Source organism: Perca fluviatilis, chromosome 21 (genome assembly GCF_010015445.1).
Source record: "Perca fluviatilis chromosome 21, GENO_Pfluv_1.0, whole genome shotgun sequence".
Taxonomy (NCBI): Eukaryota; Metazoa; Chordata; class Actinopteri; order Perciformes; family Percidae; genus Perca; species Perca fluviatilis.
The window spans coordinates 9,566,879-9,594,364 of record NC_053132.1 but is presented as its reverse complement, the minus strand read 5'-3'; the positions used below and the strand labels follow the sequence as shown (position 1 = coordinate 9,594,364).

Here is a 27,486-nt window from a genome sequence, read left to right as displayed (position 1 = left end):
AGGAGATGACACGATTTAAGTGGAATGTAGAGTCACTTGTGACTAAAGTTTTATATAACTTTAGTTTTGGGGAAATTTGCACTCAATGTGCTTACATTATAATAAGATTAGATTCAGCTTAATTGTGCAAGTACTGAGACAAATGCAGTTTAGCATCTAAGCAGAAATGCAAAAAGTGCAGAATAATGTACTAAATGTACTATTACTATGTAATAAAGAAACAGCAAGTGGTAGTTAAGAATAGGTTAAGATATGTGCAACAGTGAGATATATTATATACAAAATGCATGCAGCAACAAGTTATCAGCTACACCGTGGTGAAAGAAGATCCTTTGCTTGAGTAAAAAGTCGCAATACCCCCATGTAAAAAAAAAAAACTACCTCAAACAAAAGTACAGTAAAAGTATTGCCAGCAAAATGTACTGTATCAAAGTATCAAAAGGTAAAGTTAGTTTCACAAAAAAACAGTTCTTTCTTTTGGCTTCCATTTAACATGTTCCAGTGCACCGAATCTCAAAATGACATTAAGTTCATCAGATAAATCCCTGACCTCTGCTAAATGTCTCTCTAAGCAGAGGGTCGCAATGTCAGCATGTTCTGTGACTCCAAACTAAATTTTTTTTAAACTAACGTCAACAATTACTGTGAACAGTGCGGTGATAAGACACAAAACAAACTAAGGGACATGTCTTCACCAGACCAGCTGCATTGGCAGCTTGTTATCCTTCCAGTGTCCAGCTGGAGAACATACACCTCCTCATACATCTCTGCATCTACTTCTCTCCCTCTCATTCCTCCTTTAGCCCATAGCTCACTTTCTGCAAGAGATGGAGTGTTGTGACAAAAATAGCAACAAGACTGTCCTATCAGCCTCGAAATGAATTCTGGTATCCATCTGTGAGCAGATGGGTTTATTCAAGCTCAGTCCCTCTTTTTTTCCTCCCCTTACTCTTCATTTTTTTGTCTGAAATCTTTTTGGTGCTGAGCCATCTGTTCTCATGCTGTGATGTTTGTGTGTCCTGCAAGTCAAGGAGTGGGATTGAAATCCAAAAATGGAAGAATTTGCAGGATTATGATTGCTTTAAAAGAGGCAGGATAAAACGCAAATTGAATCATCCTCCAGAAGCTGCAAAACAGCTGTTCAGGTCATCTGGCACAGTCCCTCTGCTGTCAACTTTGCTAATAAAAGAGCAAAAATACAACTGCAAATACATACAGATGTCATTATTATGTGTGTTCACTCATGTTGCACTTTGAATCTTGGTTTTTATCGTTTGCTCCCTTCCCCCTTAAAACAATCTATTCTCGCTGCTCTCCCTAGCTCCATCTGTTGTGTTGGGGTGCTGTGTCTCATCTTGTCCCATTTCACGGCGTCGTGCCTTTCATGTAGATGGCCACACATCTGCTGGCAAAGAAAAGAAGGAAAATACTGAAGCAGTGTCAAAGGAAGGATGAGGCAACCTCCACTCATTGACCCCTTAAACGTTCTCATATTCTCCAGTGCCCCATAAAAAAATAGGTGCAGAGATTAGTGGGAAATTTAGCGTTCCACAGTTTAAGAGAGGCGATTGTAAATGTGTTAAAGGGTGCACTCAGACAGATGGATGGCAGTGTGCAGCAAGGTGAGACAAAGAGACGCTCCTCGTCTTGTCTGGGGGGGGGGGAGGGTGTTGGAGTGATGAGAGTTGGGGTAAACTGGGTGTAATTGAGGTGAACACGGTAAATGAGATGGAAATGTTGGGGCGCAGGTGGATAATATGAACACAGGGGAGGGGTGCGTGGGAGACAGCCTCAGATTGTTCAACTGAGGAGAAAAGGGGGAAACTCCCGCTGAACGCGCAAACACTGGGCCACCCAGCCGCTCCTATCGTCATGGTTACGTGCAGGTTAGTTGGTGCCCCTTGGTACAGGGAGGGAGGACGAGTGAAAAGGCGAATTATCACAGCCTATTTGAATTAGGCAGCATGTGACGGGCCTGCTTCAATTGCCATGCCTCTGTCTTGTGATTCCCCTGCAGCCAGGCAATGCAGAGAAAGAAGGGAATGTGGCAGAAGGGGGGAACCAGGCTCGGACTCCTTAGGGCTCACACGGACCATTAAAGGAATACACTTTATATTATCTTTTACTAAGTTGCATGGTGTTTGAGCCTCTAAACCTGCTCAAGACCCATTGTATAATTAAAAAAAATTGCACAGGGCTTTAGAAGGAGAAACATTTATTTCAAGTTAGCTTTTAAAGCAGTTATGGCCAAAACAACACTCGCCACTTTCTTTCTGTCCATCACTCTCTCTATCTCTTCTTCTTTTCAGTAGTAGGGCACCAAACATAATGGCTTCTGAATTATGTAGCATCCATTCAGTGGAAGGTTGCACACAGAGTACTGTACCTGCACAAAGACACACACACACACACACACACACACACACACACACACACACACACACACACACACACACACACACACACACACACACACACACACACACACACACACACACACACAACACAATGCCATCCTGGAACCACCACTTCCCAAGTGCTTCAACCTTCCATTAAGTTTAAAAACACCATTTATCTTTTATTTATTCACTCTTTGGTAAAAAAAAAATCCAAAATTACCAGCTCTGACCACTTAACTGCTACCTAAATTAGGTCTGAGTAGTTTCCCATACAAGCAGACTCGATATGTTAACACCCTTCTCCTTACTCACTCATTTCTAACTCAAGAGGCCCATACAGAGGAACAACACAGAGAAGACTGTGTTGTTTCCTCTCAATTGTCCCTATAGATGGGGGGGGGGGGGGGCGAGCACAAGGCTGGAGGAAATGACACGAGGAAAGGAAGGAAGAGGGATGCAGCTGAGTGGAAATGCAATCCCTGAGATGAGGATATGGAGGGAGTGGAAGATGAGAAAAAAAAAGAAATAGGAAGAGAGGGTGACAGAGTGATGGAGGGAATAATGTAGGTAATGAAAACAGTGAGATAGCAGGGTGTGGATGAGGAAGAGTGAAAAGGAAAGAGACAAAGAGCGGTGGTGGAGGCAAACAATGCCTGAGTGACAAAGTGTGTATGCACGTGCCTGCGTGTCCATAATGGGAAGACAAAGACACCGCTTCTTTTACACAGCACTCTTCATCACTCAGTGCACGACCCAGTTTCTCTCTTTTACAAGTCCGTTGTAGATACTTTCCCCTGAGGCTGGAATGTTGCATAATGCTTTTTTTTTTTCTCTCTCCCCAAAATAGTGAGCAAACCCTTATATCTCATTGTTGGATGTACAAAGATAAACACTTAAGCGCATGGCAAGAACTTCTGACTACGCTCTGCCTGAAAGGATGATTAATTTAAGGGATGGCACAAGTTAACACAAGAGGAACATTCCAGCCATCTGTTACTCACAAATACAAAGCTGCAGAGCTGCCAGCTCATGAAGAACATCCAATGTAATCCAATAAGGGTTACAGCTAATTATAATTTAAAATCGTTGGCTAATCTATCTGTGTTTTTTTTTTCAAATGATAGATTATTCGTTTTATCTATAGAAGGTGAAAATTGAAAAACGCAGATGCAAAAGTCCTTGATTTCATGCCAGTGAATGAACAATTAATCAATTATAATTGTCAATTAAGCTTCTGTCAATCGAGTAATGATTAATGTATTAATCATTTTAGTGCTATATCCAATACAAAATCCCTGCAATAAAGGCAACTTCATTGCAGTCCACAAATCCATATTTAAAGGTCCAATGTGTAGGAATTTGAGATCATATATCGCAATCAACTCTCACGCACCATGCAGTACATATTACAGCTACGGTAGCCTTCACGCTTCAAAAAGCCGGTCTCTTGCTCTTTACTCAATATCCTTTTTCTTTTTATGGGCGAAGAAGACTCCTGTTCCTGAAATTTGGATTTTGAATACGTGTGGTCCTCCATGTTTCCTTCTTCAAACTTGCCGGGGCCGGGAAGCTACGCTACCCATTAGCAGCATTAGCAGCACCTGCGAGTTTACCATGTGACAGCGACCGGCTAACCTATTTCAAGATGGCGCATGAATATGGAGCGTCTACCCCAGTTTATGAGAATGCAAATGTAAAATTTCAAGCCAAAAGGAATACTTGGAATTGATGGTGGTGGTAAATATTCATGTTAAAGGACAAGTTTGTGGACGGGCAGAAAATCTGACCTAATTAAATACCTCTACGCGTGGTTAAAAAGACGCTTCATTGGAGACGAAGGGAACGAGACAGAAAACAGAGGAGGTGGAGAATGTGCTGCATGTCGAGACGGATGCAAACTCACAACAGTCTTAAGTGGATATAGATTGTGCCTTATGCTGAGCGCCCATTAAAAATCTATTTTTATAAACATAGTAAAAGTAGTGACCATAATTAATATATAGAGATGGAAAGCACCTCCATCTGTTGCAGTGCATCTGCTAAGCCGGACTAACCGTGGAATTCCACAAGCTTTGGAGCAGTGCTAAATGCACTCTAAGCGATATGAAGTGTCTTCCGCAAGCATGGCTGCTCCACACCAGTTGGCAGACAGCTGTGTGATGTGGAGGAGGTCTCCAGGCGCAGTGTGCACTGATGTACAGTGTGTGTGTGTGCAGCCTGAATGGACAGTGACATTCCATAAACATGGTAGGGGTTAAACTGGTGTCAGATCAGTTAGAGAAGGAAGAAGACAGGGACAAAGAAAGAAATTCCACCTTAAAAGTCAAAGCCTAGTGAGCAGCAGGAGCCTCTTCTTGTTGTTGGAAATCCGTAGAGATGATAGAGATGATTAGTCTTTTACTTAACTTCTAAAAATTGAAATTCTCTCCTCTTTTTCTTAAAGGGATATTCCAGTGAATTCCTTTTTCACGTCCATAAAGTTGTGCGACTGACCAAAAAATGATGGTCAAAACGATGTAGCAGAGGCAGAGATACCCTGACTTGTAGTTACAAGTATGAGTAAAGCTCCAAAAGCACCGGATCCTACAATTCCCATAATGCAAGCTCACGCTGAGATAACTCTGATAGCAGACTTAACAAAGCTCCCCCGTACATTATAAAACAGTTTTCAGTACTTCTCTTGATGAGTAAACTGATCTTTGTGTGCAGAATTGTTGGAGTGCCCCTTTAAAGAGCAAAAACAGACTGATTCCTTTTAGAAATGTTATTATGAGGCAGCCACAAATTATTCCTCCCACATTTCCTCCTTTGATACATTTAACAAAATATATTAACAACACTTTATAGAATACATTTGAACCGCCATGAAGGGCTGAATGTAGGCTGCCAAATGCTTTGAGAAATGGCATCACTATGAAGAAATGCCCCTCTCCCCAGAGATCAATGGAGCAGTCCATCTCATTATCTCCCTCCATGCTGCTGCCTGTCGCACTCTGACACTCTGGGTGAACGTCCTGGAGACCGGGGCTTTTTCCGGCAGAGTGCACTCGGCTGGGCCTGCCCATGTTCACAGCTGGGACGCCATTAAGTCCCAGCAAAGCAGCCCATGGGTTATGGATGAGAGGAGGAAAAGGGAGGAAGAAGGGGCTTCATTGCCCTTTAAATCTCTTACACTGCACTGCTTTGTTGCCTTCATCATTTTTGCCATAACAACCTGAGGGTCTGAGGATCTTTGTGAGATTTTCTTTTTAGCTTTGGAATAAGCGCCATGTTTGGCTTATTCCTGTTGTTCTGTATAAACTTCATGAATCTCTTTCTGGTAACTGCTTCTGTGCAGGCCATGCTTACAGGGACACCTTTGAAGTGCAGTGAAGCGAGGTATCTCCCTTTTTCCTTGACACCCTCTGTGAACCCAAAGCCCAAACCTTTCCCTCGGGGGAGTCAGAGGTCATGGTTTTTGATGCTACACACCCCCACAACAAAAGGAAACCCAGCCCCCTAGCTTCCATGGAAGAGCAGAGTTTCATTGTGTTTCCACTGGAGGGGAATGTGGCTGCTTGAATCAACTTGTCCCAGATCAGTTCTTCATCACCAAACTAAAATGCAGAGGAACACCAAACAGTCATAAAGCCCCAGCACCATGGATAGTCATTCAGTGCTGTCATTTCCCATGCAAATGTTGTTAGATCTGCATGAGGGATGGACATACTACCTTATTAGTACAGACCTCAGCAATACCATCCAGCCAATGGGGTGATGCTAATCACTGCCTTCAAGCACTACAGAGACAGATTGGGGTTAATGACCTTCTGGAGAGCCAGAAGGGACACTGTGAGTGTATCTTTCTATGTGTATGCATGACACACAATGACTAAAAAAGACCCAGTGATTGCCACAGAGGCTGAGCTGAGGTGAATCACTGTGTTAACGATAACGTTACACAGGCATTCACACCAACAGGTAGAGGCTGAGGTGGGACAGAGAGCATGGAAATCAAGAACGACAGATTTAAGATTGATTTTCTTGAGGAGGAGGCAATAGGGGTTGTTAAATTTCCAATGCAATCAGAGCTGTTGTGATAGCTGAACAGATAATGGATTTCCAGCCCTTGGTATGCATCGTTTTCCATTTTCTATCACACAAACTACACAACAGCTCATGCATCTAGTTGAAAAATCTGCTATAATCAGTCAAATTGAAATGCAATTGTGAGAAGGAGGGCTGCTGCAAAGACAATCAAATATTTGAGAGCACAAAATTAGGAATATTAACAATTGACACGATAGAAAGTGCACTTTAGGAAACCATTGCTGCAGTTGAAGGACATTGTCTTTTTCTGAAAATGGGAAAATATGTGTTTTATTCTCATGACTTCACATAAATCCACTCAGTCTTCCAAACATGAGCGTCTCTGACACAACGGCACATCCATTTACATGTATGTGAAGGACTAACATGAGTAAACAAAAAGGGGAAGGTGAAGGAAAACTGAGTAAAGGTGCTGTAGGTAGGATTGCGACGATCCAGGACATGGCCAAAAAAAACAACAACTTCTCAGTCCCTCCCCACTTTCGGCTAAACCACAAAATGGTCTCCTAAGCCCCTTCCCCCACAAGGGAGAATGAATGCTTGTGAATGAGCAGTGATTGACACAATTAGACAACCCCCCTGGCCCTGATTGGTGCATCTGAACAGGCAGCGGTGGATTTTTGCAAATCGCACTACAGGCTGTAGGTGGTGTAGGTTTTTTTTTAAATACCTGCTTCATGTAGTTCTACTCAAAACATAGGGTCAGTTTCAGCAAATATGACAGAAAGTTAGTTTTATAAGGCTATGTTTAGACGGAAATGATCTGAAGAGAAAACGCAAAAGTGGCGTTGCGTTCTCACTTTTTATTCTGCATTTAGACGAGAGTTTTGGGGGGGGAATCTGCGTGCATATGGTGACGTAAAAGTGTGTGAAATTCAATGTAGTATGCACGCCAGGCGGCTAGGTGGCACTGCCACACAACACCACCAAGTCCGCGCGCCTGCGTAGAACCTTCCTTCTACTTCTCTCCTTAGTAGCGCGAAACCAAAACATGTCGAAGCGAATGCTTTGTCTGATGATGACGCCACAGCACAGCACCCATGGGAGCACTACCAATACCCTGAGCCTCGCAGCCCTTCAGCTGCTGCTTGAGAGCGAGAGGCAGCGGGCAGAGGAGGCTGAAGCAGACCCTCCTCTGCCCGCTCTCTCTCTCTCTCTCTCTCTTTCTCTTCATCCGCAACGTCGTAGCCTACTCTGGCTCAAACGAATAGCCTACATATGGTCATCGAACTATAACAACCTTATCCACATTGTCAAAATCATTTAAATATTGTTTATTTAGATAACAGGAGCCTATCATTTCTGTAGCCTACTCCGTAACAACAGACTACCTGGATGCCTTTTTCTCGTCTCTCTCCACACCTCTGTCTTCAGACTTTTGCGTTTTTACCATTTAGACGGTAACGAGATAGTGGAGCGTTTTTAAGATTTCCACTCTGGAGGGTGGTTTCACTTTTTTTGCATTTTTAAGCCCCAAAAACGCTGTCGCTGTATAAACGAAAGGCACATCCGATAAAATATTTTTTTGTTTTCACCCGCGAGCATCATCGTGTAAACAGGGCCTAAGTCTTACCTACTGCACCTTTAACACAGAACCGGTGAGAGGAAGGGAAAACAAAGACAACAGAAAGGTCTGGAGAAGGAGCTGTTTGCATGCACTCAGGTGGAACATTGTTCCCACAGAATCTCTGGACGAAAAGCCAATAAAGCAGAAAGATCGAGTGTGTTAAGTGTGTGTTTGCTCCTGTAATTGAAACGCATAGTCTGTGGCTTGTTCATTTATCCCATATCATTCTAGGCCATAGTAATAGCAGGATAAAAGCTTTCATTAGGAACTTGTCTGAGCTGGACATTAAAGTGATCAGTGGTGAGACGAGAAAAGTGCTGTTGTTTTGTCAAGGACAAATGGTGCTGCTATTAAGAAAAGTTGTTCCCATGTGCTGGAGGATAGGCAAGTGTTCTTTAATCATCTGTAATTATATACAAATTGTACAAAGTGTACAAATATTCATGTTAGTTAAGATAATAATACTGATTTATTTTTCATTAAACTAAATTACTGAGTATCCAAAGCTGTCAGTTCTATAAAGTGACCTGAAGTTGGAGCAAGCACAATGACGAACATCATAAATATCTCAACCTTAAAGTGCTCATATTATGCTTTTTGGCCTTTTCCTTTTCCCTTTCCTTTATTGTGTTATATATCTTTTTTGTGCATGTAATAGGTTTACAAAGTGAAAAAGCCCAAAGTCCACCCCAAAGAGACTAGCATGGCACGCCCTCATACTCTGCAACTGACTAGCTAGCAGTCCTTACCTAGCTACTGCACATGTGCGACTCCTAACAAAGATGGAACAGAAGTGAGATGCCTCACTCTGTAGCTAAAATGGAGAGCTCAACACACAGGGTGAAAAGAGGAGCTGCAGCAATGTGCAAAAAACATATTCTGATATAACCTCTAAATACAATTATGAACCTAAAAATGAGCATAATATGAGCACTTTAAAATACAAAAAGCTTTTTTTCTCCATTCTTGCTAATGTTCAGGACATAATGCATCCCACACTCCAGTAGCTCCTGGACCTAGAGACTATTTTAGTAGTGAGAGTAAACAACATGGCACATTTCCCTTCAGCAAAAGCATGAAAACACGTTATGCTATTTTCCGTGCTTGACTGAGCATACATTGAGTGTACATCCACAATCTTTACAGTAATGACTGTGTCAACCACAGATAATGATAAATGTGGGTAAGCTATGACCTCCAGATAGCGAGTTACTAAATCTTCTCATCTAACTCTCGTCAAGAAAAGTAAATAAAGTGTCTTTCCCAAAATGTCAAACAATGTCCAGAATCAGAATCCGTTTTAATGGCCAAGAACAATACAGTGGTAGAGACATTTTAACATACACATAATTTCTCAACTTTAGGACCAAAGAGCGTTCTAAGTATCAGTATATATATATATATATATATATATATATATATATATATATATATATATATTTGTTAGTGAGTAGTATATATACTCAGTATAACATCAGTTGATATTATTTTATAGAGCAACTGCCTAACTTCTAATTTTGTTGGATACAATTGGCCCTGACAAAGCAATAATGCTTCTTGCTGGCTCAGAGACCAGCAGAGGTGAGTAAAGTAGCCAAACATTTTACTCAAGTAAAAGTACTGTTACTTCAGAATAATATGACTCAAGTGAAAGTAAAAAGTAGTCATCCAAATAATTACTTGAGTAAGAGTAAAAAAGTGCTTGGTGAAAAAACTACTCAAGTACTGAGTAACTGTTGAGTAACGTCTGATTTATTTTTTAACACAAGCATTCAATCAGACGGACAAAAATACAAAATAATCATCTTTAGGCAAATTATAGTTCATCCAATCAATAAAATAAATTAAAATGAATCAATTAATTACAGAATAGCTTAAATTAAAATAATCCAGGTAAAGTCAAGTACTTAAAAAATAAAATCAATAAAATGATAATAAATAAAAACTAAATAAGCACAAGGAACACAAATTTCCAAACCTTTATACTTTTTTACCAGGCTCTGCAGGCAGAACTAGAACAAGGTAATGTAGCTGCTGTTTCACACTTTTACTAAGGTAACCATGCTTTCAGTATGAGGCCAGGGGTGTTCCTCCTCGTCTGTGTCTGCTTTGCCGACGGTTGATTCTGACATTTTTGTTTTGCTACGACTGTCAAGCTAACCCGTCCCGCCGCTGAGATGGAGTATGGTCTCGTGGTAGAGCCTTTAGCGGAAGTCTCTCTCTCTGTCAAAATCAAACATTAAAATGAGGCGTACGCGGGGGATGAAAACAATGACGCGTAGAATACCAAAGAGGTAAAAAGAAAAGTAACGAGCTCATTGTAGCCTAATGTAGCGGAGTAAGAGTACAGTTTCTTCTTCACAAATCTACTCAAGTAAAAGTAAAAAGTATAGTGATTTAAAACTACTCCTAGAAGTATAATTTTTTCCAAAACTTACTCAAGTAAATGTAACGGAGTAAATGTAACTCGTTACCCACCTCTGGAGACCAGAGGACTGATACACACAACATGAACATACCACCCGCGATGCTACCTGGGCCCACCCATTTTAGGTCCGGGCCCGCCCATTTTGACCCAGGCCTATAGTGAGTAGTGAGTGATTTTCATTCTAGCAGTTCATCCAATAAGCAGCCCGAGGAAAGCTTGGAGTGAAAGTTTCTCAGCCAATCAGCGGCTTCTACCCCACGTGTGGACTCTTAAGCCCGCCCACAGGCTGCATCGTCACCATCAAGTGATCCAATGAAATGAATGACGTTTGCGCGCAAGCTTTTCAAGCAAGCTCAATGAGACAGACACAGACTGTAGCTATTAGCTAATATGAAAGGCAAAGCAAAGCAGCTTGTTTTCATTTAAATTCAGCAAGAAACGCTCCGAGGAGCAGGAGGAGGAAATTTTAACTAACGCGGTTACAAGTGACGAGTTACCATCCTGCTCGGCCGCCCTCTCCCCATTAAGTCCTCCCGTAGCCACCCTCTCACACCAGCAAGGCAAGTTGTGTCTTAATGTTAGTGTCTGTCTGGCTGTATGCAGGGGGAACCTGAATACATTTTTTTGGGCTTATTTTAATTGGCCCATCCAGTTTTCTGGATGCCCACCTACAATCAAAATCCTGGCGCCGCTAGTGGAACATACTATACCATAAAGCAAACACCAAGCTCAGTGTAATGCACATTATTATTTCATTATTACATTATTTCAGGATTATATTGGAGTTCCAGCATTATGTCACTCAATAATAGCATTTACAATGAACATAAATTCAACAATAAACGGTTGCAACCGTGGCCTGACTGATTGGATAGTATCTGAATATGAGGACCAGCAGTCCACGTTACGGACACAGAAAGTATTTGGCAAAAACTTGTTTGGATCACAAAGCAGGAAATGGGAAGGGAAGTCAGATGGACGAGGACCTGCAGACCTACACATTATGTCTGGCTCAACACACACACAAACACACACACACACACACACACACACACACACACACACACACACATATATTAGAAAACTAGACCCACATCCTATTTTTGGGTGAGATTTTTCAGTTTTTGCCCTCATTTCATCGTCTCGACCTCGGGACAGAGAGAGAGAAATTAATTAAACCCGTCAGACAAACATCAGCAGATTATCTGAGGAGCATGTGCGTCCCCAGAGCAATCATCAACAATGCTGGGGTGTCACTTTCCCACCAAGTAAAGGTCTCAGCATTCAAATGCTTATTGTGTGTGTATAACTGAGTGCAACACAATGAATTCCTTCGAGAAAAGACTGTCCAAAAATGTCCAGGCTGTCCTGAGTTCTTGGAGGGAGATCAGGGAGGCAGCGTGATGCAGCTAGTGGGCAGCTATAAATGCAGGCTTCATGCTATCATTAAGTGTAGCAGGTATAAACACTTTTGCAGCAGTGTACAAACTATACCACTGCTGTCAAGGGAGCTTTATTTTTTTCTCCAAGGGGTGTGCCTGAAGCCCACTCAAAGAGTGGACTGACTGGGACTCTTGAAAAGAAACATTTATAGCTGCAAGCATGTAAGCCTACCTGCATTATGTCAGCACATCTGATATATAATAATCAGTTAATGACCACATCAAACCTCCACATGGGTATCCAAACCAAACATCACAGTATAATACAATACGGGCACACTACAGCAGGGCACAGTATACTATGCAGTGTGATAGTATATAGATAGTGCAGTAGTATATTCTATAGTTTATAAGCATAAATAAGACACAGATAGCTCAAATAGCCTATAAACATCCAAATGTGTGAGCGTTAAACTAAAACACAGAGGGTGTTTGGTGGTTTTTGCCCCCAACATCGCCTTCCAGGCAGCACAGCAATGGTTATGTTTAGGGTTAAGGTTAGGGTTAGCTGCCTGGAAGGCGACGTTGGAGGCAAAAAACACCATCGAGCAAACACAGAGCACACCAGGCTGATGTGGGCTAAAAAAGTTTGTTTTTTAGTCCACATGGTGATGGAGAGAATAGCATGCATGCCGGTATCCTTATTAAAGTGATGACTAACCCTCATGCATTAATCATACATCGATAATGATGAAAATACATTAACATACCAATGCTTGGCAAAAATAGTATATTGTCAATATTTTAGAGACCTCCCACAATTTCATGTGTTTAGGGGAGCTCAAGTCGCATGCCATACTGCAGTTCCTTTCTGGCATAGAGAACCCTTAACTCTGCAGTTAGATGCAGCTCTGGATGAGATTTTCCAAAATATGTGACTGTAAGATGAAGAACAGCTTGCTTTTTGTCAGAAGACAGAAATTAGAGGATGAACTCAAGTCAGGTGATTCAGACATTCCATTCCAGACAATACCAGCGTCCAACAGAGGGTGAGAAACCTACTACCACACACACACACACACACACACACACAAGTACACATGCAGACAAAGAACAGTGAAAGATCACGACCCCTTGCATTCCATTACATTCGATGGCCCAAATCTAACAGAAGAATTCACGTGATTGCCCACACTACAACTAGCCAATTACAATTGGTCTGAAAAGGCACACGGCCTGGGTTAAAGGCGCAGCTCAAGTGCTCAATACTCTGCACAGCCACAGCCACGGCCAACTTAACATTGATTCAGCAATTCCTTTACAAAAGAATGGACTCAACATTACACGGCTCGATTATAAAGCTTCCTTTTTGTTCCGTTAGACTGAATTCTTTACCAATAAACACAGTTGCAATGCTGTAATTATCCCGGCGCAGAAACAAATTGGATTTTCATTAATACCACAGTGTGAAGCTATGCTGTGTTAAGAAACAAAACGACACCAGCAAATTCCCTTAAACATAGACTATTTGTATCTTTTTTCTGTATTTTTTGGGGCTTTTCCAACTTTAATTTTTGACAGGACAGCTAGATGAGAGAGAGAGGGGGAAGACATTCAGGAAATCGTCACAAGTTGGATTCGAACCTTGGACCTCTGCGTCCAGGCATAAACCTCTCCTCTAAATACATGTGCGCCTGCGCTACCACTGAGCTAATCTGGCCACCAGTTTGCATGTTTTTACTGCCTTACAGTATAGTCACTTCATTAGCAAGTTTAATTCACAACTTAACAATTATGCAAGTACATCCAGGGGCGATATCTCAGCTGTTTTCCCAGTTTGAACATCCTTTGCGTATCGTCACTGCTACTCATGAAGTCAACCAAGGAGGTGGTGATCAAAATTAAGTCTGACAGCCCACAAAGGACAGGAAATATAATGGCCTAAATAGCAACGCATCAGCTTAAAATTATGTCATTAGCTTTGGTGCTGTGCAGAAAATTGTTCTACAAAGTGAGAGCATGAAGGGTTTGACCTATATCTGTGGGGGGAAACAACAGACATAAGAGAGCAGGAGCATGGTTGTGTCCGAGAGAGAAACATACGTAAAAGTCATAAAACAAGAGAGGTTGGTGGGTGTGATGATGGGGGTTTCCCCATCCCTGACTTGAGTGCCTGTCTGTGGTTGACGGTCCTGCTGAGACTCACCACCCTCCCCTCCTATAATACATCCTTGCTCCCCTCCCTTCCCACATCCCACGGCCCGGACTCTACTTCCACAGTGCTACAGAGAATGGAAACTGGCAGCATGAGAAGAAAAGAAATCTCCTTCACTTTGCCTCTCTCGTCTCGACAAAAATCCAATTTAGTTGTGCTTCCATCTCATATCTTGTGGAGCAGAAGTGCATCAAACTAGTACTGTTGGTGAAGCGGCAGCAGCTACAAGCAAAGGGAGGCATCACAGCTAATGTTGAAGCCAATGCTTTAGTGCCTTAACTTGCTATCGGGTTATATGCTGCGTTCCATTTACCTTGGAAGTCGGAGGTCAGGACTAGGAATGACGTCACACCCGAGTTCACCGCGTTCCAGTAACAAGTTGGGAAACCATTATATTTAAAGGGATACTTCACCGATCAGCATTAAGCTTTGTATCAGTAGAAACGCGGTATTATTTTCGAATGACCGTGCTTCCCTCCCTCATGTCCCCCTGAGACTAGATTTCTCTGTATTGTGGGTCTGGAAAAAAAGCCTCTGATGATGCAAAAATCATCATTTAGCGTCATCGGAGGCATTTTTGCCCAGAGTCTGTGGACTACAGCCAGCTAGTTCCGCATGTTTTCAACCCGCCCATAGGGGCTGGGACTGTCACTACCCGATGCGAGCCAAGTGTCAGCCATCTTAAAGCTTCGCTTAACAGGCTCTCGTCTTTTCAGCAGCAAACTTTTACAACAATTATGTGCATTCAAACTACCGCACACGTGTACCACCGGGATACATTGGTACAGATCGGAGAGAATATGCAGGACACTTTGTTACAGACAGAATACTCGACACACTACGCGAGCTTCGCCTGCTACGGAGACCAGCACCTCAGCCTGCGGTGTCGCTTGATGCCTCTAGCTGGGTAAGGGGGCATCCAAAGCGGTGAGACGCGGAACGAGGGCAGGAGTGTGAGCTAGGTGGAAAGCTAACGCTAGACGGCCACCTGTCCCATCCATCCTGCTTGCAAGTGTCCGCTCATTAGACAACAGACTGGACTACATCCAACTTCAACGAACCTCCCAACACGAGTTCAGAGACTGCTGTGATTTTGTTGTTGTGGAAACATGGCTGAACAACGGTGCTGAGACGTTGCTACGATGAACTTAAACGTCATCTATTCTCAGCGTGATGTGCCTATGTGCACTGACAGAAGCTAAGCTGTATAACCCTGAACAAGTAAACAGTGAAGTAATACATCATTCATAGTACTTGACGTGTGTTCACAAGCAGCTCATTAGTCATCCAACAGTTGATCCCAACCCACTTCAAAACGGTGTGAAACAGTCCTGGCTGACACCGCCTCTGGAGTTGGACAGGAACCACTTTCTTTAACTCCCAGCCCATTCCAACATTTACAGTGTGAAGTGTGCTTCCTGATCCTCTCTCTCTCTCTCTCTCTCTCTCTCTCTCTCTCTCTCTCTCTCTCCAACATACACAAAGACTTATTTGTCCAAATTAAAAATGTTACCAAGCCTAATGGAGGGCAGTATTTACAAGATCTACATGTTCTGTCTCTACTGGGAAGCACAATTAAGCATTTAACTCAATAGTGTAGGACTGGGCGATATGGAGAAAATCAAATATCACAATATTTTGGACCAAATACTTCGATATCGATACCGCAACGATATTGTAGTGTTGACTATTGGTGCTTTCACAAAATATTTACACAATGAGATTTTTGATAAATAATCATCAGTAATGTGGATATAATGACGAAGTGGGTAAAGGCAAATAATAGAACAGCTACAACAGTCTGGTAAGTTCAGAAAGTGACATCACTTTACTCTAATGCAGCCTTTAAAACACTTGTGTCATATCACGATATTACGATATCCAAAATCTAAGACAATATCTAGTCTCATATCACGATATCGATATCGATATGTTGCCCAGTTCTAGTGTAACGTTATTTTTGCAAAGAGGAATTGCTTTTTGGAAGACCACTAAAATGGCAACAGCTGAAACAGATAGCACCAAGCATTTTTGACCTGGTCCATTGATCTTTGGGACTGGATAGGCCTACAGCTCCTAATAAATGCGGTGGGCTCACCCTCAAGGTGGCTACCACTTAAGTGGACAGAAAAGACATTTTGGGCCACTTTTATCATCGATAGTGCAAAATGTAATCTGAAGTCAACAGAAAGCATAATGATTACGGATTTTAGTAATAACACAGGAGTGTCAGGAAAATTGTAAGCCATTTATTGAAGGACATAAGCCATATATTGAAGGATTATTTTAGATGTCCCAATGGCCATACAGGCTACTGTTAAAAACTCACTATTGAGTAGCATAGACACATATAGTGTCCCTGTTTTACTCGCGTCCTTGATAACCAGGCTCCTGATAAAGCTGTGTCCCATCTTCTTTTACTGACCTGCTGGTAGTTCTCTTCTTCGGGCTGGAAGCTGTTGTCAATGGGCTGAAACCTCAGGTTGATATGAGGAAAATTGTGGAGCCAGTAAGTCCACCAGGGCGCAATGTAATCCATCCGATCCGAAGACATCCCTGCCCCGAGAAAAAGTTCGACTACAGCCTAAATTAGCCTCCCTTTACTAAAGCGGGCTGTTCGGTCCGCTGCCGGAGATCTTAATCCCGTCTCATATCAAACAAAGACAATGATAAAAGCATGCTCGTTTGTGGAAACACACTCTCAGCCACACATGATAGAACCCGCACAAGAAGTCCTGCAGAGACCACAGAGTTGCTGTAAAGTGAAGTCCGCGAGAGAATTTATTTTTTTTTACATGAAAGAAGAAACAATCACACTGCGCCCATGTCTCCGTGTCCGTGTGGACCCTCAGCTCCTATCCGACCGACAGCCGCTCCAGACGCACACACAACAGTCACCACCAGCGGGAACGCGCCCCCATCGTCAGGAAACGATACGGGAGCGCGCAGACACCTCTTTTGAGGAGTTTAGAAATATCAGTCTGCCAGCATGTCTGAGGTAAGACTGTAAAAAAAACACTTTATTTTTATTTTTTTAACTATGTAGCCATTCAATTTGCATTGTGTTTTATTTATTTGTTTAAGTGTTGCTTCATCAGTCTCTCTGCGGAACTACTGCACAGCCACCTAGTGGTCAACTGAGACAATTACAAACAACTTTAATTGATGTCCTCATAGGACGTCCGAATCGACCACTGGCATCTTCACCAACTGGTGGCTATAAAAAAAGAAAATAAAATAATGGGTGGTGAGTTTATATGGAGCTGTCTTTGCACCTGTATTACGCTGTGGAGTCAAACCAGAGTGCTGGTTGTCTGCTCGATTTCATCCCTGTAGTTAATCAGTCCACCCATTCCGTAATCCATGTCGTCACTGGTATGATTATAAGCATCCAGACAGAAGTGTGCACATACTGATGTTTCAGTGTTTGTGTGATGCTGCAAACATCCACAACTTGTAATAGAGAAGTACTTAATGGACATTTGAACATCAGAGTGAGATGTAAGGTATGGCCCCTAGAAGGTAAAGAAGTTTCAGATAATACTGTTCCACGGAAATTTAGCAGCTACAGAAAATAAGTAAGACATATCAAAGTTTCATAACTCATCCTATTGGGGGTTTAATAACATGCAGCGTAGCAAATTAAGGGGGATGAAGACGCCCCCCGAAAAAACTAATACCCTGAGAAACATTGGCCCCAAGATCGAGAAAAACAATGTACATTTACCAGTTTAGACAAATATATTGCTAAATTAAGCCATTGTATTTCCATTCAATTTTCACTTCTATCTCTTAACACATACAGAAACAGCACTTGTATATAAATGCACTGATAATAGTAATAGTTCACTTTTTTAATTACTTATGTTGGCGCAAGGTGAAATGCAGTTTAATCTTAAAACAGCAACCGCATTAATAGCCTTTTTTTTTAAAGTGCCCATTAAATGTAAATATCCAGATTTTTTAAAAATATTTTTCAATTTCATACACCATTAACATGTCTGAAATTGAGGGTGGTTCTCTTTATACACTTTGCAGTCTGACTATAGCTCAAATCTGACATCTGGTGGAAAAATGGAAAGAAGAAAACTATGTATGACCTATTTTAACAAGCTGGCCACACTACCCTGACTGAAAACACTCATAATTAAGTTTTTTAAATATTTTGTGTTCGCATTACAGCATGACAATACAATGCACACAAAACCAGACAAATTACTCTTTTTCCAATTTTTATTACAATTATCTGTACATCACGGATTTACTTGAGCTCCTTCACAGCCAGACCTGTAAAGACAAACACAACAGGTTAGAAAATGTTCACTGCATAAAACCTCCAGCTGCAAAGACCCTGTCAATGCACTTTGTTTGGAATATGTGCATATGTTGAGGTGAAATGACACTAATGTCCTTGACATTTAGTCATTTTTACAGTTTTCTGACTGTTGCTCATGCCCAAATTTCAGTGGTCCACATCAGCCTCAAGACGCTTTCCCATTATTAGGAAACTCTTGGCAGAAGTGTCTGCAATTGTGTTATAAGGTGCACATTTAGTCATTTTCCACGAGGACCTACTACTATCTAAACCCTTCAGACTCATCTAGTTAATATGCTATAAAACCCAGCCAAGTTTTTATTGTAAACATCTACAGTTAACATTTCTTTTCACCCAAAATGCACTGGTTATGTTCCTGAGGCCCAAAAAGCACGTTGAATCCATTTCCTACGTTATAAAATAGCTACAACCCGTTTCTATAAATACTCTAAAAACTCCCTAGTTAACATCAGGTTGAGATATTTTTTTATTATCATTAGCTCATTGCTTCCTCTACAGTGCATTGCTACCACAATAGCCATCCTCTGCAGTAAACAGAAATGTATAATGCCATCCCTGTGCTTGTGGCATGCATGGGCATCCTTGTACTACATGCTAGAATGAGATACTCAGACCCACCCATTCAAACATGCTCTAAGCCACAAGTGGTTCAAACCTCCAAATGGCATCTTTAAATCAAACCCAGGCAAGATGCAAACTTCTTAAAAACAGAAAAATCCAAAACCATGTCCAAAGGTCAAATGTACATCATTCATTCCTTCACAAGGTCCCCAATTAGCCTTTCGCTGTTTAAACAAAGACTGCTGCGTCTCACTCGTTTGCCCCACAAGCGGACTTCTTGATATGAATACTGACCTGGGGGCAGGGACTGCTTCAGCTTCTCAGCCTTCTCCTTGTCTGTGATGACCAGGGTGTACAGGTACCTGCTGCAGCGCACCTTGAACTTAACATTGTCCTTGTTCTTCTTGATCTTTACGGCTGAAGGAAGACAAGCAACTTCAGATTCAACTCAACAGAAACATCTACTTGGATAAAAAAAATTCTAACTCAAGTGACATATGCGCAAGTTATTGTAATTTCCAAAACAGACTGCAGTAATGCCTTATTTTACAAGTCTAAATGTCTGAATAATTTCCTAAGAAGTTTTCTGGAAGGCAACAAATGTTACTTCAATTATTCATATAAATTTGACTTGTGTGATTGCCTGTAAATAAATGTAACATTTGTTTTCATGTTTATCTGGCCTGCCAGTAAAGGCCCTGTTACACGACCCGATTATCGGCCGTCGGTCAGTCTGGCGAGGTCAGCGATTCGAGCCTGTTCGATGTGTTCCGTGCCGTCGTCAGTCTGAAGAGCCGTCTGCCTTCATTTCGGCCGATTTGCCATGTTTAAATCAGAAGGTGGGCAGCCGGACTCAATGGCCAATCTGATTGGTGGAGTGCTAACCCGGAAATGATGAGCGGGATGAGCCTGACTAACGCCCCTCAAAATCTGACCTTTGTTGATCTGAAATGAAGACAGATTCAGCAACTGCATGGCCCATTTCTTGCTTAAAATTAACTATCTTCGTAAAATATGAGATCGTATTCCGAACGAGCCTCCATAATGATCCGTTGTAAAAGTCCAATCAGCTGCCGGTTTGCGTTTTTTGGGAGACAATACAGATTAGCGCTGTCTGCTGTTAGACGTATTACGTCTCGTGCACGCGCAGAACGTACGCTCGAGTCGACAGTCGGGTTGGTGTGTCAGAGCCTTAACCTGCAAGTTGTCATCCACCATGTCATTTAAATGTGTTTTTTATAGATCAAGTAAAGACATACATTACTTTAATTTACATGAACCAGTACATGCAGGTGAGGACAATACAGAGTTTAACTTACACTTGGCATCCTTCCTCCTGGCTGTCAGCAGGAAATCTTTGATTTCTTCTATCTTGCGAGGCTACAAATAAAGAACAGAGCAGGCACAATTATTACTCAAACAAAGCATCAAAACACACAGATTACGAATGAACAACAAAGTGATGTTAGGGGACCGGTGGAACTGATGTTTCTGTTAGAAATCGAAACCCAGCACTAGGTCCATCATTATTCTTGCAAGACTTGAAAAAGCATCACGAGCACATCAGCCTGAGATGATTGCATGTCTTGCTGACGACTAAACAGGTCTTTATATCTAAAGTTTATACTTCGCTGGGCACCCACGGCTAACGTATGATAAGTACAGCCTGCACCAGGTCACTACCACCTACAGCTACCATAGTTAGACTGGTTGCTTTGGAGAAATTAACTCCGGCACCTCAAAATTTAGCTAGGTAAATCAATATTGCTACTGACGCGTGAACATGAAATTCTTATGCGACAGGCTGTTAGCCGGGTGGCCGAAGCTAGTAGCAATATGCTAATGCTAATCACCTAAGCTAGCCACTTTTCTACGTATGTAACGCTTGGTTTACAACCACAAACACACATTTCAGGTAACGCCATTCCCACACTCACACGATACAACAATATCAGCTATGCAGATTTAGGTATTTAATCATTTCAATGACAAGAAGTCCTTACCATGCTGCTTGTGTCAGCCGACTGAACGCTGCGGAGGAGCAGAGAAAGATCGAGTCAGTTTATCGGTTAAAACAACGGAAAGAAAAAGTGTTGGAAAACAACTAAGTATCTCGTCATTTGGTTACTGAATTGATTAAGTATATTTCAGCAGAACCGGGGACGTGATTATTAGTGTTAAAGAGGATGGATTATGATAGAAATTGTGATTTTGTTTATGTGTCAATGTGAAACTCACTCAGTCTGCCAGAGAGGGGATGAAAAGGGGTGGAACTTCCGGTTAGGAAAGCTTTTATACAGCACTACGGCAAGCACAGAAGGCCAATGTCAAAAAAGAAAAGCGTATTACCCGTTGTAGGTAAATTTATGGTTGAAAATACGTTTAGAGAGTAGCATATATTATTCTCAACAAGCGTTAAATAGGCTATGGGACCTCTGCACTGTAGGCTATTGTATATAATCAGGTCTATGCTGATGTGAATTCTTGTCACATTCTATATCTCGTAAAGGGAAATCAGTGTTTGTTAATGCTACTTAAAGTAGCCTAACTCAACCTATTCAAAGAAAACATGTCAAATGAAATGTTGGCTTTCTTAGCCCAGTGAAGTAATCTATCCACTTCATCAAGATTTCCAATCCAATTCACCACATTTGAAACAAGATTTCCTTCTTACAACAATAAAACATTAAGGAGCCTAGAGGACATGTGTAAAATAGGCTATATTACATGACTATTCTGATTGCTTTTGTCCTGTAATGTCATCCAATTCAATTTCAATTTATTTATAGTATAAATTCATAACAAGAGTTATCTCAAGACACTTTACAGATAGAGTAGGTCTAGACCACACTCTACAATTTACAAAGACCCAACAATTCCAGTAATTCCACCAAGAGCAAGCATTTATTCCATTCCATTCATTCATCCATGGTTGTATTGTACATTACTCATCTCAGCCTGCTGCTTGTAAATATTTGCTGCCTCTCACATTAAAACTATGAATGTATTAATTTGGTGCTTAAATGGACACACATAAGCTCTTTTTCTTGGAACACGGCATGTATCATGCAGGGTTTAATGCCTGCAAAGCATGACTATTATGTATGAAGGCCATTACTCATCTTCTGTATGGTACTTTAGCTGTAAAAAATATGTGTAATTTCTGTAGATTTTAGTCTCCTGCTCAGATCAGTAAATCCACAATATTCCCACAAAAATGGCCCAGAATAGAGAGTGAAAAGTGAAAGTGAAAATGTTCTAAATTAATATAATTCTGGATTAATGCATGACATAAAACACTGGTTGTTCTTTATCATTATTCTACAACTTTAGGTCAGTGGCTGATAAAAAAAAGGCACTTTAATTGTCTTTGGCTCAAGAGGCCGCTTGTTCACAAAGAGAGGCAAAGTCCCTCCCCTTCTGGTGGACCACCATTGGACCTGAATTTTGGAAAACATGTTAGGCGAGAGACAAACAATTATTTTATTCTGTTTGAATAGAGTCATGATTTACATTTATAATGTCCGTTAATTGAAAATTTAATTTCGCAAGTCAAGAAAGTCTCAGTTTGTAAAGAAATTTGTTCTTGCTGATTCTTTTTTCGCATACTGGCTCATAAAAAGACCCTTGATAAAATAAATGTAAGATAACATTAGTCCTACATGTGTTGTGGAACATAGCTAGCTAGCTAGCGAGCAAGCTGAGCAGCAAGCAAGGTGACATATAGGGGTATATTGTGGGAGACAAGATATGTAGCCTATTTTATTAAGTGGTTCCCTCAAAACTAAAACTGGGACTTTCTTCACTTGCAAAATTATCTTTCAGTGCCTCGAGTGCGGGAAAACAACAATGCGCATGCTCAAAGCCATGCCAAGTGACAACATTACGAATCCCACGCCAAGACCCGCCCTACGAAGCAGCTCGATTGGTTGGGGTTAGGCATTAGGCTCGTTCAAGATGAGCCAGATCTGCGCAGATCTGCGCAGAATCGATCACCGGCGATCGGCGCCCAATGCATGCCGGTTAGATTTGTGTCCGACTTGATCCCGACTTGCTCTGACGTTATGCACACGTGGGCAACGATAATCTCACGAGACCAAGGCGGCCGCAGTTCTGAGACGCAGGTAGCGCATTTGCTTTTCACCAACTGCAAGAGCCAGGCGGACGCAGGTGGACCCAGGGCATGCTGGGAAACGCCGGCCTCTCAGCTGATCAAACAGCTGATTGGTTCAGAATCGACTCAACATGATGACGTTTTACATAAACTTTTTATTGATTTTCAATCGGAGGGATTTTAACTGTGATTTGTCTGATTTAAAAGCTTATTCTGTACAGAACACATGTTGTGTGGCTGATAGTTGTGTTTAAAAGTCAGAGAGACTAAATCTGTTCAGATTACGGATCATCTAGCCTACAGTCTGTTGTTTATTAAAATCAGCAACAGATCGCATGTAGAGAATTTTGACAGCTACTTTGTCATAATAAAAACAACTGGAGACTGTGTAGGAGCTGATATATGGGTCTGATAACATTTTATTAAATCGGAATCGGACCACCGTGTTTCTGTCACTTCCTGTTCAGCCTGAAGGCTGCTGAAGTCAGCTGAAAAACTGTCCGACTTGAGAGCGGACTTTTGTCACCGCCCCCTGCTGCTGCCGCCTGCTCTCGTCTACTTTACAGGCGAGGCGCACTTCATCTTGAACGAGCCTAGTGACCTTGAGTGGTTAAGGTTAGGGGATTGGTCACCTGTACATGTAAGCATGGACGCCTGGCCAATAGTAGTGTGTGAATGCTATTGAAGGGCGGGTCTTGGCGTGGCCATAGTGGGAAAAAAAATATTTCTGCCAGGTGATGCTGATTGCCTGTCCGCAATTTGATTAGTAGGCCTACTGTTGTCGTCATGTGCTCTTGTAGTTGGCAGACGTTAACTGTCATAATGAACGATGTGGTTTATCTTCTGCAGCACCAATTTGAAAAGTTGAGGAAAACTTTAAGGTTAAACACGTTGGTCCCCACCAGACGCGGGATATATTGTTACAAACCGAACCGCTGGTAAACATGACCAGATTCAACGTGGAGTGGTTCTCCAGGAGAAAGTGGCTAACTGCTAGCTTGTCAGAAAAGACGATTGGTTTTCTGTTTCCCGTTTGTTATTCGGATTCAGGATGGTACCAGAGGCCTGTACTACGAAGCAAGATGAACTTGTCCTGGATCTCTTTCAGTAATCCGGCTTCAACTAACCTAACAACCGCGGTCCCGGATAACCTGTACTACGACGCTGGTTATCAACTAGTTCAGTCAACTCAGGGTTTCCCAATCCAGCGGCGCGCGCGTTCACATAAAAGAGGCGGTGTTTGCACACCACGACCAATCGCAAACATCTACCAGAGCCGCATGTTATAAGAAGAGCAAATTATAATTCTACATAAATATGAAGAACACAGACACGGTTTTACAGGGAAAACGCAATACAGTCACTGCTTCCTAAAACAGGAAGGAAAACTGGCAAAAAAATAAATAAATAGCCGACGCTGTAGATGTTTAAATCACAACGCTTATTAATATCACTTCCTCATCAGTCAGGAAGATCTGACCATAATTACACTTGTGCTTTCCATAAACTGTCGTTGCTTTAGCCTGTTATTTCAGTTGCAACCCTGGCAGTGGGAAGCGATCGTGAGAGCAAATAAAAAATATAAAAACATAATTCAAACCGATGTGTACATTGGCGACACATGGCTCAAGAAGCCGATATGTAATTCCCTCCCATTAAAATATATAGGCTATATTTCATAAAAATACCCATGTTAACGGGGTTGTTGGTCTCTCAATGTTTTAACTTTTATGAGCGCTTCTCTCTCTCTCTCTCTCTCTCTCCCCCTCTCTCTCTCTCTCTCTCTCTCTCTCTCTGCACCGAGCTCCGCCTGGTCTTCTAAGAACGGTGACGCCGTTATCAATCGACCTATTGATTGGTCAGTAGGCGGTGCTTTTACACCGGTTGATCTCTGATCTCCAACTTAACCTGCTCCCGACCAGGTTAGGCGATCAGCATGAGTTACCACGGAGATTGAAGCCGATAACAACTGATCCACCTTCGTAGTACAGAAAATCCTGGGTTGAGCCTGAAGTTAGCTCGTTAACGCCAAATCCTGCTTCGTAGTACAGGCCTCTGGTCAAGAACAGACTTTCAGCATCTGAAACATCTTTCTGAGAGAATTACCCAACATGAAAGCAGCAGGACAAGCCATACAAACGGGAATTGAGCAGTATAACTGCAAATCGAGGAGAACAGGTAGGCCTATGTGTCCAGTTGGATTATCACCTGTTTTCTGGTTATTCATCGGCATACGTGCAGTTTAGTGTCCCAAATTTCCTATGGAAGATTCTACGTGCAGTTTAGTGTCCCAAATTCCCCATACAATGTCCTTAATTATGAACCTGCTAAACCACCTGTTTAACAGGTGTTTGGGTTATTGTTAGGGTTAGGGCAACCTGTCTCAAATAAGGCCCTCATCATTTTGGACACTCAGTTTTTGGAAAATAATTTGGTACACTAAACTGCACGTATACCTTATGCACATGTGCAAAAGTTGTTGGCCCACCATTTGTTTCCAACTGAAAACACCACTCAGTGTAATATAAACCGCATAAAGGAAAATAGTCAGTATAGCAGAGGATAGAAAAAAAACACTGAGCTAGTGCAAAAGTCAATTATAGCTTTTATAAACTCCTGAGCTGACACCAAACTGGATTATGCCATGAAGATACATGAATGTAGCAAGGAAGGCAAAGCTCCAGATTTATCAAGCAACCTAAGGTCAGACTGCCTCTGGGTGACACACCATTCTTGTCTAAAGAAATAGAAGTTAGGCTGTATTCAGTCCATTTATTAAGTGTGTCCTGATTGGTGTAGGCCTACGTATGTATCTATCTATGTATACGTATGAATGTATCTATCTATCCCAATTTTACTCTTTTACTTTTCTTTGTCTCCTCTTAAACTGAAGTAACCGTGGGAGAGGCTGTAAGCCCAGAGGCCCAATTTGTTTCCTGCAAGACTGCTGTGTTATGTGTTTTAGTTTTGTGTGTGTGTGTATATATATTCTGGCAGGTATTTCTTTCATTCCAGACTAACTGTAAGTTATGGTTGCTCAAAAAGCTAGAAGATTTGCTTGAGACACCTGAGATTACAAACATTGCAACCCAACCTGCTGACTTATGGGTTTAATTATCTTTTACAGTCAAGACCGATAAATCCAAAGGGTGCCAAAATAATAAGACTTTAAGTATATAAATGGTTCACACGGGAGAAAATTCCCATCTATTATCCCCACAACTTGACAAAAAATAATTTGAGATCTGCAGCAGCAGAGCACAGTTAATGGGCCATTCCTGCTATAGTCAGAGATGTGAAACACATTTCTGCTCTATTGGTGTCAGTTTCCTTTTACTTTAACTTAAGGTAGTGCTTTGCCTTTCGATTTTATTGCACAGTATACTTTCTTTTTAGATGGGTGTTGCTCAGGAATGGCTAGCACTGACTGCACCTTTTGAATGCAGATTCAGTATAGATGTTTTTCCTGGAACTGAGTTCATTAATGTTGTCTGTCAGCTGAAGGATGTTTTAGTATTCAAATACGACAGACTAGCTTTGTCAATAATTTACACCAGGAGCTCTGTGCGAGCCGAGCATACTTGGTCGTTAAAAGTTTGAGTGACACCTTAGTCCATTTCCACGGAGATCCACCTTGGCATGGCATTAATTCATAAAGGCGGGAAACACAAGATCAGTTGTGTTTAATTAACCTGCTACCTACCTGTCTGCCCGTGTCCACAGGCCATCTTCCCCTAGATACTCAATCAGTGCTCGTGCAATTGGACACGTTTTACTCAGGATTTTAAATTTTCAGCAGTCTCTCTTGTCAATCAAAGTAAAAGAGTGCAGGTTTGTTTCATCAATGGGTCAGGATTTCAGACGAGGACCTCGGTGCCTCTGCGATCACCTGCAACACAAGTACAGGCTAGAAAAGCACACTGCAGAATGCATGTTTTTATGCCGTCATTTCTTGTCGTTTTGGGTACTTGTTAGCAGTCTCAAACCATTTTCCTCACCATAACAGGGACTGAAATTTGTCTCAGCGTGGCTTTATGCTCCTCGCTCCTATCGTATTATGTATATACTTTTTTCCAACTGACATTCAGTCACATCACTCCTTGGCATAGCTAACAGTGTTTTCCCTAGGTTTGTGGAAGACTTAGGTGCATGTATTTGTTGGCTGGTTTAGGGGTTTCCTCCCTCAAGAAAATGTGACGTTACTGAATAAGAAACGATGCAATTGCACATCATTTTGGACCATTATTATTCCCATATCTGTGTCTAAAACATTGGAAAAGCAAGAGCAGATAATAAATAACATTAAACGCTAAAAGACAAAACTTGCTTTGAAGCCTAGGCTAGATCTAAGAAAAGTCATTTAGTTAGTTTTGATGCCAACATTGCTTTACATTC

The 27,486-nt window shown here is 41.7% G+C and overlaps 2 protein-coding genes and 1 long non-coding RNA gene across 5 annotated transcripts in view; 1 reads left to right on the top strand and 2 right to left on the bottom strand.

Annotated features, from left to right (window-relative positions):
• Positions 1-16,975, bottom strand: part of ttyh2 (tweety family member 2) — a 67,356-nt gene extending 50,381 nt beyond the window's left edge. For both annotated transcript variants that reach the window (XM_039788401.1, XM_039788402.1), the window contains exon 1: positions 16,506-16,975. In XM_039788401.1, coding sequence (XP_039644335.1) covers positions 16,506-16,634 — 129 coding nt within the window. In that variant the 5' untranslated portion in view covers positions 16,635-16,975. The remainder of the gene's footprint in view (positions 1-16,505) is intronic.
• Positions 16,976-18,295: 1,320 nt separating this feature from the next.
• Positions 18,296-26,836, bottom strand: rpl38 (ribosomal protein L38). Of its 2 annotated transcripts, none has more exons than XM_039788399.1 (6): positions 26,795-26,836; positions 21,216-21,279; positions 20,981-21,008; positions 20,297-20,357; positions 19,272-19,394; positions 18,296-18,367 (listed from the first exon to the last, which is right to left on the bottom strand). In XM_039788399.1, the coding sequence occupies exons 1-6, from the start codon at positions 26,817-26,819 to the stop codon at positions 18,342-18,344; spliced, it is 327 nt and encodes a 108-aa protein (XP_039644333.1). In that variant the 5' UTR covers positions 26,820-26,836; the 3' UTR covers positions 18,296-18,341. The 2 variants fall into 2 exon arrangements, with proteins under 2 accessions (XP_039644333.1, XP_039644334.1); XM_039788400.1 differs by lacking the exon at positions 26,795-26,836 and adding an exon at positions 24,219-24,229.
• Positions 25,065-27,486, top strand: part of LOC120551182 — a 104,647-nt gene continuing 102,225 nt past the window's right edge. The window contains exon 1 of the long non-coding RNA XR_005637840.1: positions 25,065-25,269. This is a non-coding gene — a long non-coding RNA (uncharacterized LOC120551182). The remainder of the gene's footprint in view (positions 25,270-27,486) is intronic.

Coding starts and splice junctions, on each gene's coding strand:
- rpl38 (XM_039788399.1), bottom strand. CDS start 26,819: ATGGCCTGTGGACACGGGCAGACAG. Junction 21,280..26,794: donor CTGTGGACACGGGCAGACAG/GTAGGTAGCAGG, acceptor TGCTTGCCGTAG/TGCTGTATAAAAGCTTTCCT. Junction 19,395..20,296: donor CAGGAGGAAGGATGCCAAGT/GTAAGTTAAACT, acceptor GTCTTCCTTCAG/CCGTAAAGATCAAGAAGAAC.